This window comes from Centruroides sculpturatus, unplaced genomic scaffold (genome assembly GCF_000671375.1).
Source record: "Centruroides sculpturatus isolate CEXI.00-Female unplaced genomic scaffold, Cexi_2.0 scaffold459, whole genome shotgun sequence".
Lineage (NCBI taxonomy): Eukaryota > Metazoa > Arthropoda > Arachnida > Scorpiones > Buthidae > Centruroides > Centruroides sculpturatus.
The window spans coordinates 539,490-552,247 of NW_019384631.1; the positions used below are offsets into that span (position 1 = coordinate 539,490).

Consider the following 12,758-nt stretch of genomic DNA (forward strand, 5'->3'; position numbering starts at 1 on the left):
ATACAAGTCGACCCCCCTATAACACTGTTGATTATTCCGTTTTATATGAATTCCATGTTGTACGAGTCACTTAGATTTTACAAATACGTGAGCCATTCACAGCCCGGTACACGTATTTGTAAAATCTAAGTGACTCGTACAACATGGAATTCATATAAAACGGAATAATCAATGATCTTATAGGGGGTCGACTGTATATATATATATATATTTATTTATTTATGTTAAGCTTAAATATATACATATAGCCTATATAAGCTTTTGTAATTCTAAGTAACAATTTGAATAAAATTCATTTGTCAGCACGCAATTTTATTTTTATAAGCATAAAATTATGCCGTAAAACGAAATAAGCTTTATGGGTAAACCCCTGTGAATTTTAACCTATCGACCAGTAAGTTTCGCCATCATCTCATTGGAAACGAAAAAGGCTTAATTTTAAAATTTGATTTTTGTAGACGGAGTAGTTTTTTCTATACGAGTGTCCTCAGTGCCAGATGAAGAAAAAGAAGAATATGAATTTAAGGAACTGCTTTATAGGAAGTCTTGCAAGTTTGCACATTACCTAAGAAAACAATTTTCTTTGAAACGAGGTATTCGGATTACGTCAGGTGTTCGGAAGCGGATAAATCGACCTTCTTATATCGACAACTCTGATTCCTGCATACGTACTCAGTCATTAACTTTTTTACTTGGCGAAGATCCATCGCCGTGACTCCTGGCATGCCTGCAGTAAAACTTTTCTAATAAGTAGACATTTACAGCTTTTCCAATGGTATACAGTTTTAAACATATTCATATTAGAAAATCAATTGTAAGCACACAACACTTTAAAATCTAAAATTTACATGTTATTTACTGTACATGAATTTGTTACAAATTACTGTAAAGACATATTGCATATAGATTTAACCTATGTTTAAAATATTGGTATTTTTAACAATTGTATCAAACACAAACTATTTTGTATTTGTTTTCAGAATGAAAGTTTGCAACTTAATAAACCAGTGTGAGTGTTTTCGTTGACTGCAAGTTACAATTAAATTTAAGTATAATATAAATCAGAATCTACTCGACAGTACCCTTTGAAAAAAGTCTTGGGGTATTTGAAATGCTTGGATTCGTTTCGGTATTCGAAATCCGTAAGCTAATAATTTTGAATTGTTATCAAATATGAAACATTCCAAAGGCATGTTTCATACTTGATGATGGTAATTAACTCTACTATTGTATTTGAAATATTAGTATTAATAGTTTTAAACTGACTTCTATTTAAAACCTGGATAAATTAAATCGAAAATAGATATACATTCGATTTATCCTGTAATGTAAAATTATCATGTAATTAATTTTTTTTATAAACAAAATACACTTTTTATTCCTGTATACATGATATAAAATTATCAACAACCCCGGGTCCCACATCAAATCCTTATCCTTATCGTAAAGGCGTACTTCCGGGAACTCAATTTCTGTACAAAATTCCGTCTTTGAACTCCTAAACGGCAGAATCCAGAATAATCCTAAAATGGAAATATTATAATTTTTGATCCATTTCATTGTCTCCGATAAGTTTTGTTTAATAATAAAGGTTAAAACAATTGTTGGAATGATCATATTTAATGAACATCCACTTGGCCAGTGGTAACCAGAATCATCTGAGATTATTGATTAGGAGAATAAAATGACTTTGTTATTGCATATCTACCAAACAACGTACACAATTTTACGTTTGCATTGTACATGAATAAAACTATTTGGTTTGATGAGAAAATTGGACCGTATTTAGTTGTTACTAACAAGAAGAAAATCCGGTAAACTCCAAGTATGCAGCACGTTGCCGAGGCGCGAACTCACGACCAGAGTTCAGTGGTTTTATACACTCGGCCACTGATGGGCGAATGAAAGTATTTTAACACATTGTAAGTGGTTGGTCAGGAATGAAATTAGTAAGTACGATGATTAATTATTTACGAATATTTATTTTACTCTTGAGTACAGATTTTCAGAATTTAAATACAAGGACTTTTACATTGAATTATCTCACAGAAGGTTCAACTGTAAATAGCACGTATACAAGTTAACTCATTCGCTTCACTGAAAATTTATAAGTATCCTACAATATAATAGAATTATAATTTAATTTAGAATATATTAACTTACGGGAATATTTATTTTATAACTGTCACAAATTCGTTGTGCAAGTTTAAAGATGCCATTAAGTGCGCATTGCATCGTATTTTTCGCAACAAATTCGTAATTTTTCGAATGTCGTATCGTCATGGCGTTTACATAAAACACTAAGTTTCACATCTCTGAATGTTTTCGGCATCATCCAGTTAGTTTGCTCTTCTTTCCAAGTAGCATCCATGTTATATTTAGAAAAGAAGTAGACACGACTAACTGGATTATCTTCACCCTTGCCCCAATCGATCGAAATTATCTAAAACACAGAAAATAATGTTTAATACATAATTATTGTCAAAAGTTTTCATTATTTAAACTGTAAATATTGGTAAAACAAAAAACGTTGGGAATTCCAGGAATGCAACGTACAACGATATTGTAATTGAAATACCTGTATTTAATGATGTTTAAAGAACAACTTAGTAGTCGAANATCCTTATCGTAAAGGCGTACTTCCGGGAACTCAATTTCTGTACAAAATTCCGTCTTTGAACTCCTAAACGGCAGAATCCAGAATAATCCTAAAAAATAATAACTTGCACCTAAAAAATAAAAACCGCATTGAACTCTTCATTGCTAAAATTTTTGTGTCATGTGAATGTCTTGTAGAAATAAAGCTTGTTGCTTACAGCATCATAAATGCAATAGTGGAGAATTTTGCTATTAATTTAATTTTTTTTTTTTTTTTGGAAATGTCTTTTATATCTTGAAATGTCATTGTGCCAGATTTGGTTGCATTCTAGTGAAAAATCTTTCTAGACAGCGTTGAATAAAAATATTGATACACAGTAAGCGAAAAAGTTCAGAAAAATTATAATACTAAACAGGAGTACTCTGTAAGTCTAGATCCACGGGAATTATAGCGATCGATCTTCATTCTTTTACAAGGAAATAATTGTGCTGAGTAAGGAGAGTCGAACTCAAGTTATTTTGATGTTGTGTACTCGCAGTCAATATGATGTCGTGGAAAAGTACCAGTTTACATCCACACTTTCAATCACACACAACAATCTTAACGCTGCCTGTTAAACTCTTCGGCGACTTTACGCTGATTGTATGAAGATCGCCACCATCAAAATAACTTAAATTCGTTTCTACATATTTAGCGCCGTGTTTTACTGTAAAAGCGTACGCAAATATCAACATAACGTCTATAGTTTTACACTTAATACCTTGTCCAGTATATTACTAAAGTATGTAAAATGGATATCATTAACTGTATTTTTTGAATTTAGTTTGTCATTATACAATGTTTCACTTAAGCATCTGTCCAGAGCAAAAACAATTCTTTTTAGTATTTGTTACGTTAGGTTGTTGACTGCAAATTACACATACATACGGGATGTTACGTTGTCATTACATGCACCCACTTCTCTGATATCTGTAAACATACCGCACAGCGATTTGAGTAGAGGTTCATTACGACGTTGATTACTCTAAATATTATTTTGTGGGTCAGCTAAAAAAATTGTTACATGCCTAGCCATCATGATTCTTATGCATCCGGTCGCCATCAAGGTTACTGTTGATGGCGACCGGATGCATAAGAAAGACTTATGATACAGCGATACCAGAAATGTCGTGTTTGATTTTTAACGATGTTNTTATTTTGTGGGTCAGCTAAAAAAATTGTTACATGCCTAGCCATCATGATTCTTATGCATCCGGTCGCCATCAAGGTTACTGTTGATGGCGACCGGATGCATAAGAAAGACTTATGATACAGCGATACCAGAAATGTCGTGTTTGATTTTTAACGATGTTCAAGTGACGGCCTGAATATACATAAAAAATAATACAAATTTCATATTTTCGTATATATTACAGTGTAATTTTAATTGCATATTTTTTAACAGTAGTATTATTTACCTGAATCTTAAAATCTTCTTCGCGTAATTCAAAATCAGTTCCATATTTTTTATAAAAGTCTCTTTTTTCATCCGGAGATAATTCTTGCGCACATTTCATAATTGCTGCTTTTATAGTTTTCTGAAATGAAAAAAAACGTGTACATGAAATATGTGTGTGACTATTAAAGTGTTCTCGTATTAGTTTATTTTTGTACTGAAAGGCATTAAATGAAGTTATAGTTTTCCACTTTCTTCAGATTTTTTAACTTTTTCTTCTCAGTGAGCACTTACAGGGTCTATCTATTTATACCAATTTTCGATTGAGTGGTTATGGATGAAAATAAACGTATTCAGGACTAATTACCTACGAAAATCTCAAGAAGAATTGCTTGCCCAAATTTTATCTTAGATCCCCACAACACTTTGATCGCCTTGGCCATTCAAGCGGCACTTGTCATGATTATTGATAATCACAACATGTGCCTCTTAGATCAGAGTGATGGGATACGGTATGACAGTACGAGGATAATCTACCGAGGGTGGATATGCCTCCCTAGAGGTTATTTTCTGAAAAAATTATCCCTATTTAGGCGTTAGATACGAGAAGAAAACCCCGAAAACTATATGAACTATAGTAATTTTTTAAAATACCTTATCGGGCTTTTCAGCAACGGACCAATGAGAAACCGTCTGATATATTTTAGAATTTTGAAAGCGTCTCTCTACTATATCCAGTATATTTCGAACTTTCTCTATTTTTGAGTATTTCAGAGAATCGTAAACAGCGTTGTCAGTCATCATGCAGAAGTTTCTCATTGTCAATTCAATAACTTCTTCCTCTCTGTTCACTGCATTAGTCCAATTGTAGAACTGAAAATTTTCACTACAGTGGAAATAAATTAAGAATATAGAATAATTATTATTTCAAAACACAAAGAAATAAAACCAGCTTACCCGTTAGGCGCTAAAACTTTTCCATCCGCTTCCAATAAAGCATCGAAAATACTGAAATATTATAAAATGGCTGTGTTATTTCGGTTATTCTACACAATTTATCAATATTAGAAAAAGCATACATTCTTTCTATTCTTCTGTTCATGCGATGTTGGTAAGCAGCGTGATGCAATTCACTTCTTGTTAGAAAATTCTTGTAAACAGTACTTACAACCTTTAAGAAAATGCATGTTACGATATTTTCTTATTAAAATCTTTTTATATTTATAATTATTATAAAACGTTTAATTTTAAAGGTAGGGTTAAGTTTTATAGAAAAAAAAATGTAAATTCTAATAAGGAGTTAAAGCCTACTCGAGATAGGATATACGACGCCCTTTATCTCTCCATCTTCTCGATCTTTAACCATGAAAATTTAAGAGCATCAACCCTCCTTATACACAAATATACCTTTAAAATTTCGACAAAAAGCACGAGAGTTATTATTATTTTTAAGAATTTCCACCTTATGGGCCTCTTAAAGCAAACCCATTATGGGTTCGGCCAGGACCACAAGGGGCGACCCGGTGGTGAGGGATGGGGCCCGACATGTCCGAACGGATCACCCACCGAAAAGTTCCTGTGGATTCTTTGACCCGTCCGGATTCAATCCTGGGTCTCCCAGAGCGGAAGGCTGCCTCCTTGACCGCTCGGCTATCCGGCCGTCGCACCAAGAGTTATTAAACTTCAAATAGTGTGAACAAAATCGTGCTCCAACACACACTAACATCCATACATAGAGTCAAAAACTCCGAATGTTTTTGTATTTCTTAAAGTTTCAATGTCTCCTCAGTCCAAAAAAGTAGAAATCTTGGTGGAGTACATCTTTTCAATAGATCGCCATGCTTTCCCTCTGTTATATATATATAACGGCTGTTATATATAACAATATATAGCAGCCGTGAAAGTAAAAATAAATATTCACGTTTATTTGTTTTTCTCTTTTTACTTAGGTTACTTCGATCCTCCGTGGATTGTGTTTAAGAGACTGCAACTGCCCGTGGATCTTTACATGGGCAGTGTCTGTCTTTGCCTCTCATCTTTCACTACTGGCACTAGACTTTACATGCCTCAGTGACTTTACACGCCTCAGAATTCCTTCACCCAACCAGTAATTTTCTTTACTTTTTAAAACATTAATTAAATAATAAATTTCTTACTTTGTCACGGAAACATATAACCTTTTTACCATCGACATCATTTACTCTTGCAAATTGCATGAGGCGTTTGTATTCGAATCCGCATTTGATTCCGAGATACAGGCAGTCGCGGAGATAATAATCCCATTTATCGACGTCTAATCCCGATTCTTCGTTATTCACGATCTATAAATTATATATATGTAAATTATTAATGTTTAAGTCATTCGAAATAATACTATTTCTGTCTGTTGTACAATAAATATCATTAGTAGAACAAAATAACTTTGCTAATTTGATACCGCGATGGATTATATCTTATTAACACAAAATATCATCATAAATAATTTATGAAATGTTAGAAGCCATTAAATATATTATACCATAAACTACATTTACAGTGAACGGTCCATTAACAAACAGTCCCGAATAGCGGACATCTTTACTTAACAGGCATTATTACAACCTGAAAACACTATAAATAGGACATGTATTATGTTTACCACTAAATAGTAGATAATATTCTCGGTTTTCGACGGTGTCTGCTATTCGAAAGGTATACTGTATTTATTAAAGTCAGTAATTAATCTATAAATAAACAAACAGATTCTTACTTGAAAGAGGAATGTCCGCTCATCGCAAGTCTGTAAATAAAATATTAATTATGTAAATAGGGTATATTTTACAAAATCAGATGCAATAGAAAATAAATTCGCTTACAGGTTTTCCTTTCATAAGATCTCTGATGAAATTGATTTTCGTTTTGTCTATATTATATCTTTGAAATTCCTCTTCCAATTTATATTTTCGTACAAGATAATCAAATATTTTAATGGATACTTCTTCGTGCTGCGATTAAAATGGATATAAATTCACAATTCACTTAGAAATTGCTTGATATTTAACGTGTTAACTTACATTCCACGGTTTGCTTTCGTCTTTACGTTTTTTTCTGCACTTCCTCATAAATCTTTCCCACGAATGAGAAAATGGACCGTGACCGAGATCGTGGCAAAGTCCCGCAATCTGTACGCAATTTATTTCTTGGTCCGTTATATTTAATTCCGGTTGGTTGTTTCTTAATTCCAGAAGAAACTTCTTCGACAAATAAGCAACTCTAGAATTACACATAAATAATTAGGATACAAAATAATGCCGGCCCACCAATGGGCACCAATATTTTCTGTTTTCTGTGGTTTCTCGAATATTAAAATGTTCATACCCTAAAGAGTGTTCGAAGCGATTATTGTTAGCTCCTGGATAAACAGTGTAGAGAAATCCCAACTGCTTGATGAAGCGAAGTCTTTGAAATTCTGGCGTGTCTATGATTTTCAGACATAAAGCATTGAAACTGATTTGTCCGTGAACAGGATCGCAAAATATCTAAAAAAATAACAATAGTTTAATACAATAAATTTTATGTTATAACTCCTATCTTATTATCAATCAAATGATTACCTTTTGAGTATTTCCATTATCCTCGCAAATGTTATTGTTAATATCTTTAAAATGTAAATAACAAAATTAGGATTATGCCGTTAGTTAAATCGGAAGATTAAACAGGGATACTTGTAGATTTTTAATATTAATTGTTATTAATTAATATTAATTCATATTATTATTGATTTAACATGACTATTAACCACAGAGAAACTCGACAACCTGTGAAAAAGTGGATGAAACCATTAAACGAGTCGGGAGTTCTCACCCCCGACTCGTTTCACGTGGTATTCATTAGTTTTATTCAGTAAGCCACTGGTGGACACGTAAACTAATTAAGTGTAACACTTATCGTTAATAAGTATTGTTGGGCTGCTTGTTTGTTTGTTTAGTTAAGTTACGGCAACACAACACTTCGGCGATGACTCTACTGTTGGAAGTAAACGTATGATGCACAGGGGCAAGTCGATACTAAAATCGAGAAGAGCATATACTTTAAATTTAAATTACGAAATTTCATTTTCGTTTGATTGTTTGTTTCTCGCTGTATTATGTTATTATCAATTTTCATCTAACAAAACCAAAACAGAAACTAAATTACAGTAATTATCTTATCAGCAAGTAAAAGTCTGTACTGATATATATTGATAATAATTTGATGATTTTAACAATTTGGATAGAATTTTACTGATAATAATTTGATGATTTAACGATTTCGATTATAATTTCTAACAAATAATAAAAGTAATTTTTAGTATAACTTATTTAAATTACGTAATTTTTATACAGGTATCTTCTGTGTATTCCGGTAGATGCCTTCCGAAAAAGTGCCGTGTTATGCGAATTCGTGATATACGAAACTATGGACTAATGTAGAACATAGAGTTAAGTTCCAGATGTTAGCAAAATTGCGTAATTGTTGTACAGGTATCCTTTGTGTAACCCGGTAGATACCATTGGAAAAAGTCTTATTTCTAACACAACTATAACTATGGTCATATCCATAACAGAGTTTAGCCGAATATCGTAATTAAACTAAAGAATGAAATCTTTACAAATGCAGCTATGCCCTGAGCACACCCCTATAAATCCTCACCGGTTGAGTAAAGGTCTATACGTGTCACTCTTTAGGCATACATACAGAGAAACCACTTGTGAAATTTACTCAGATTCTTAATTGACGAAATAGAACCCTCCAGAATGGTAGGATTTACCTTCTCGACTATCCGGCTATCAGAATGAAAGTCTAGCAAAATTTATATTATAAATAATACGATTGAAATTTTGGTGTTCTTTGATACTTTATAGAAATAAGAATATAAAATTAAAGCAAAAGACTTACGGTTTCCGATAAACGGCATTCCTTCTGAAATTTAAAATTTGACTGCCTGAAATTAAGAATTAAATGATTAATTATTATTATTATAACGCTAAAAATGACTTATAAATAATTTTTTAATATAAATTTCTATAGGAAAATGAATAACGTTAATAAACCATATACGTAGAAAATGAAGAAGAGAAATTTCTGTAACAGTCATTAAAGTTTCCCTTTCATTTAATGTCTGCTGTAAACAATTTATAATAGCGATAAATTTATCTTCACTTTTGTTATCTTCTTATCAAATGATCTCATTTGTTTTTTACATTATTGTGTTAATTAAGGTACAAAGCAGGTGACAAACATAACGGTTTTCAAAGTAACACTTCAGAAACTAAAATTAATAATTATATTACCCAATAGTTAAGACCATAGAATTATGAGATCTGAATTGCCCCTGTGACTAAGTTATAATTTAATTATAAAGTTAAAATTTTAGGGGAAAAATATTCTTTAATTTTGGTAAGAAATTAGGTTTTTCTAACGCTGAAAAACTGATAAAAAGTCACTTCCTGCAACGGAAGTTGAAACATCCTTTTGTTTTATCCTTATCTACTACAAATGTCAGCACCCTGTGAATTGTTAACCTTTTCGATACATCCCCTTTTCCTCTGTTCACGTGAGAGAATCCAAAAGGCTGATTGGAGAACAATCGTGAGAAATAGAAATGATTTTGCACGATTCAAGGAGTCCGCCACGAAATCTGAAAGAAGGAACACGTATTTTATACAATCTCCTGAAGGCCAACGCCCATAGTCGTAACCCGCAGATTTTAAAAATGAGTTCAAGTTAGTAAGATAAGAAAAATTTTTGTGATGTGCCACTCAAGACCTTCCCACGAACTGAAGTGTAAGAACTGAATGAATTGAAGTATAAAGAAATTAAAGGTGAAGAAATAGAGAAATCATCTAGAGGTAGTATGATTATAGTAGAAAAGTGTAAGCTCTCGAAACGTTTAGATTAATTATTCCATTGTGTATTCGGATTGTACCCCCGGCTAGTCTCACAAAATTATGTAACATTTATGTAAACACCCAACCCCATATAAGGCTTAACCAAATCTAAAATAGGCAAGAAAAAAGCCCTGTTATTGCCCAAAGGGAGGAAGGAGACAAAACATGAAAATAAATGACTATAGTATATATATTTTATAAATTTTAAAACTACATTGTAAGTAAATACATCATACTGTAAACAGGTATAGTCTATACGTATTTTTCTATAATAAAGTTGATGATATGACGTAATTTTTTATGCATTTCTTGTGTAAATTTGAAACGTCTGGAGAAAACCAACAGCAAACTTTACTTACTATAAAGCGTACAAAAATAACTCGCAACAGTTATTTTTAACTGTATTCGTTTTAAAAACGAATATCAACTCGTTCACTTCTTGCCAAGACAACAAAATTGATTTTACTTCATTAAATTTTACGTAAATTTAAAAACATTTCACAGAAGTGAAAAACAGAATTAAGTCGATCTTATATATTTACAGTTTAAAAGTACAAACAGTTGTATTTTTTTGAATATTTTAAAATTTATACTTACAATATTCGTTAATGTCGATGAAAGTGTTTACGGAAACATAACTGTGTCCTACTACGTTTGTTTTTTTTAATAGTTCAGAGATAAGAAATTGTGTCAAGTACACCAAGTATACTGTTACAAAGCCGCAATTCTCTATGCTATAAGAGAATCTGACGCTGTTTATCACGTGTATTTTATTAATAAATGTGCATAAATTGATCATAAACAACTCCAATTTTACTATAATAACCTTAAATTGTAGTAAAACAATTTATTTTGAGTAAATATGAACTTACCTCGAAACGTTTTCGCTCATCAAAAATGTGAAAAATTCAATAACTTACGGGAACAATTATAAAACGTTTTCGTTTTTTAGTTGTTCTTGCTCTAGACTGAGAATTATTGCTAACTCTCACTCATATTGAGGTTAATGTTCTATTTTTAGTTCGTGTGTTCATTCAATGCTTTTAAATATATCACAGGCTTACATACTGGGCAGTTTGAAGCACCCAAAGTATTGAACACTTGCTGAGTTTATACGAATCAGCAAGCCCTACTGATGGGTTTCCATGAGCTTTTAGTGCTCATCAAAGGAAAAATTTAATCACACCAATTGGTTATATTAAAAACGGAGGATTTACAGTCTAAGAAATTGGAAATTGTGTCAACAGAAGAATACGAACTGCTACCTAAAGATCCTATGGAAGAAATTTAAAAGAGAGACTTACCTAACTAATGAAGATATACAAAAGAAAATTTACAAATCAACAACTAAAAATATTTTAAACTTCGATAACGTAAGAATACGTAAATTAACGTATTTGTAAAATCTAAGTGACTCGTACAACATGGAATTCATATAAAACAGAATTATCAACAGTGTTATAGGGGGATCGACTATATAGGACTAAAAACACACAAACCAAGAAATATATCTCTAATTGATTTCAGAAATTCAATCTTGTATAATTTAGAAAAGTACCTTAAAAAATTATTTTCGGGAAATAACTAAATCCAATTATAACATAAAGGTTACAGATCAATTAATTAATGGATTATTGAAAGGCCAAATCAAGCAATCATTTAGAATAATGAATTAGTCTTGATATGAAATGTAAGTACTCTTCTATTACTTTGAAAATGATTAAAAAGAATATAAGTATATATAAACCACCAGAATATATAATAAGCCTTATTGATTTTACTTTTAAAAATAATTATTTTAAAATGTCTACAGGTTTATACAGAAAAATAGGAATTGCAATCGATCAGTTATAAAACCAAAATTAACAGACTGTAAAAATATCCCATTTTACAGGTATTTACTGTTATGCAAGATATGTTGGTAACATTTTAATAATTTATGATTCACAAGTAACAACAGCTAGAGAAATAATAGAAGAAGCACACAAATTAAATGAAAATTTAAAATTTACGTATGAAAGAAGAACTTAACCAGGAGATGTTACTATTAAAAGAGAAGAAACAAAACTATATTTTCGTAAGTACGAAAAACAATGTAATAATAGAAAAAACATTAATTTTTTATTTTTATTTAATTTCAGAAAAATACTGATCCGTAAATTATTGGAGCGAAAACAAGTTGTATGTGTGTAAACCCAGTTTGAGAAGAATCAGTATAAAACTATACACTATGGCAATCAAATGACTGAAATATCTTTGTAAAGTGCACAGAGCAATAAATTTGATCTAGAAAATATATTAATCTATTAATTTTTACTCCTTACACATCCTGAATAATTTAAAATAAAATCAATACAGTAATTTATCTCTATTCTAAAATAAATCCAAGTAAATTTCTAAAAGCTGATCATCATCATCAATATATATCTATATCTATATATATATATATAAATGGACGTGTATGTCCCTATATTTCACTTTTTCGCCAAAACTACACATCTCACGTGAATGGTGTTTGTATGTGGTAGTAGCCCCAAGTCTCCATTCGTGCGTAGGGGTGGTTGCGTCTCGATAGCTATAAGGGTGCGGGAGATATGAGGCTAAAAGTAGTTGAAAGTGGCTTTCTATTTCGAATGTTTTGTTCGAATTTGTTCGAATTAAATTCGAACATAAAATTCGAATATGTTCGATTATAGAACGATTGAAAACGTTCCAGAAACGTTGAAATTTGTTCGTTTGACTAAACGTAAAAATTCTCTAATTAGTCTGGAAACGGGAGACCTAATTCTTGCATTCTGTGAAAACGGGTAAGATT

The 12,758-nt window shown here is 31.5% G+C and overlaps 1 protein-coding gene and 1 long non-coding RNA gene across 4 annotated transcripts in view; one reads left to right on the plus strand and one right to left on the minus strand.

The window, feature by feature from the left end:
• Positions 1-12,758, plus strand: part of LOC111625766 — a 28,472-nt gene that overhangs the window by 11,940 nt on the left and 3,774 nt on the right. The window lies entirely within an intron of this gene.
• LOC111625765 (deoxynucleoside triphosphate triphosphohydrolase SAMHD1-like) lies at positions 2,055-9,203 on the minus strand. Of its 3 annotated transcripts, none has more exons than XM_023368988.1 (13): positions 9,114-9,203; positions 8,952-8,997; positions 7,628-7,671; positions 7,392-7,552; positions 7,088-7,286; positions 6,890-7,018; positions 6,784-6,813; positions 6,191-6,355; positions 5,114-5,205; positions 4,992-5,042; positions 4,689-4,920; positions 4,057-4,176; positions 2,055-2,443 (listed from the first exon to the last, which is right to left on the minus strand). In XM_023368988.1, the coding sequence occupies exons 2-13, from the start codon at positions 8,968-8,970 to the stop codon at positions 2,219-2,221; spliced, it is 1,467 nt and encodes a 488-aa protein (XP_023224756.1). In that variant the 5' UTR covers positions 8,971-8,997; positions 9,114-9,203; the 3' UTR covers positions 2,055-2,218. The 3 variants fall into 3 exon arrangements, with proteins under 3 accessions (XP_023224756.1, XP_023224757.1, XP_023224759.1); XM_023368989.1 differs by having other exon boundaries at positions 9,107-9,148; XM_023368991.1 differs by having other exon boundaries at positions 9,097-9,114.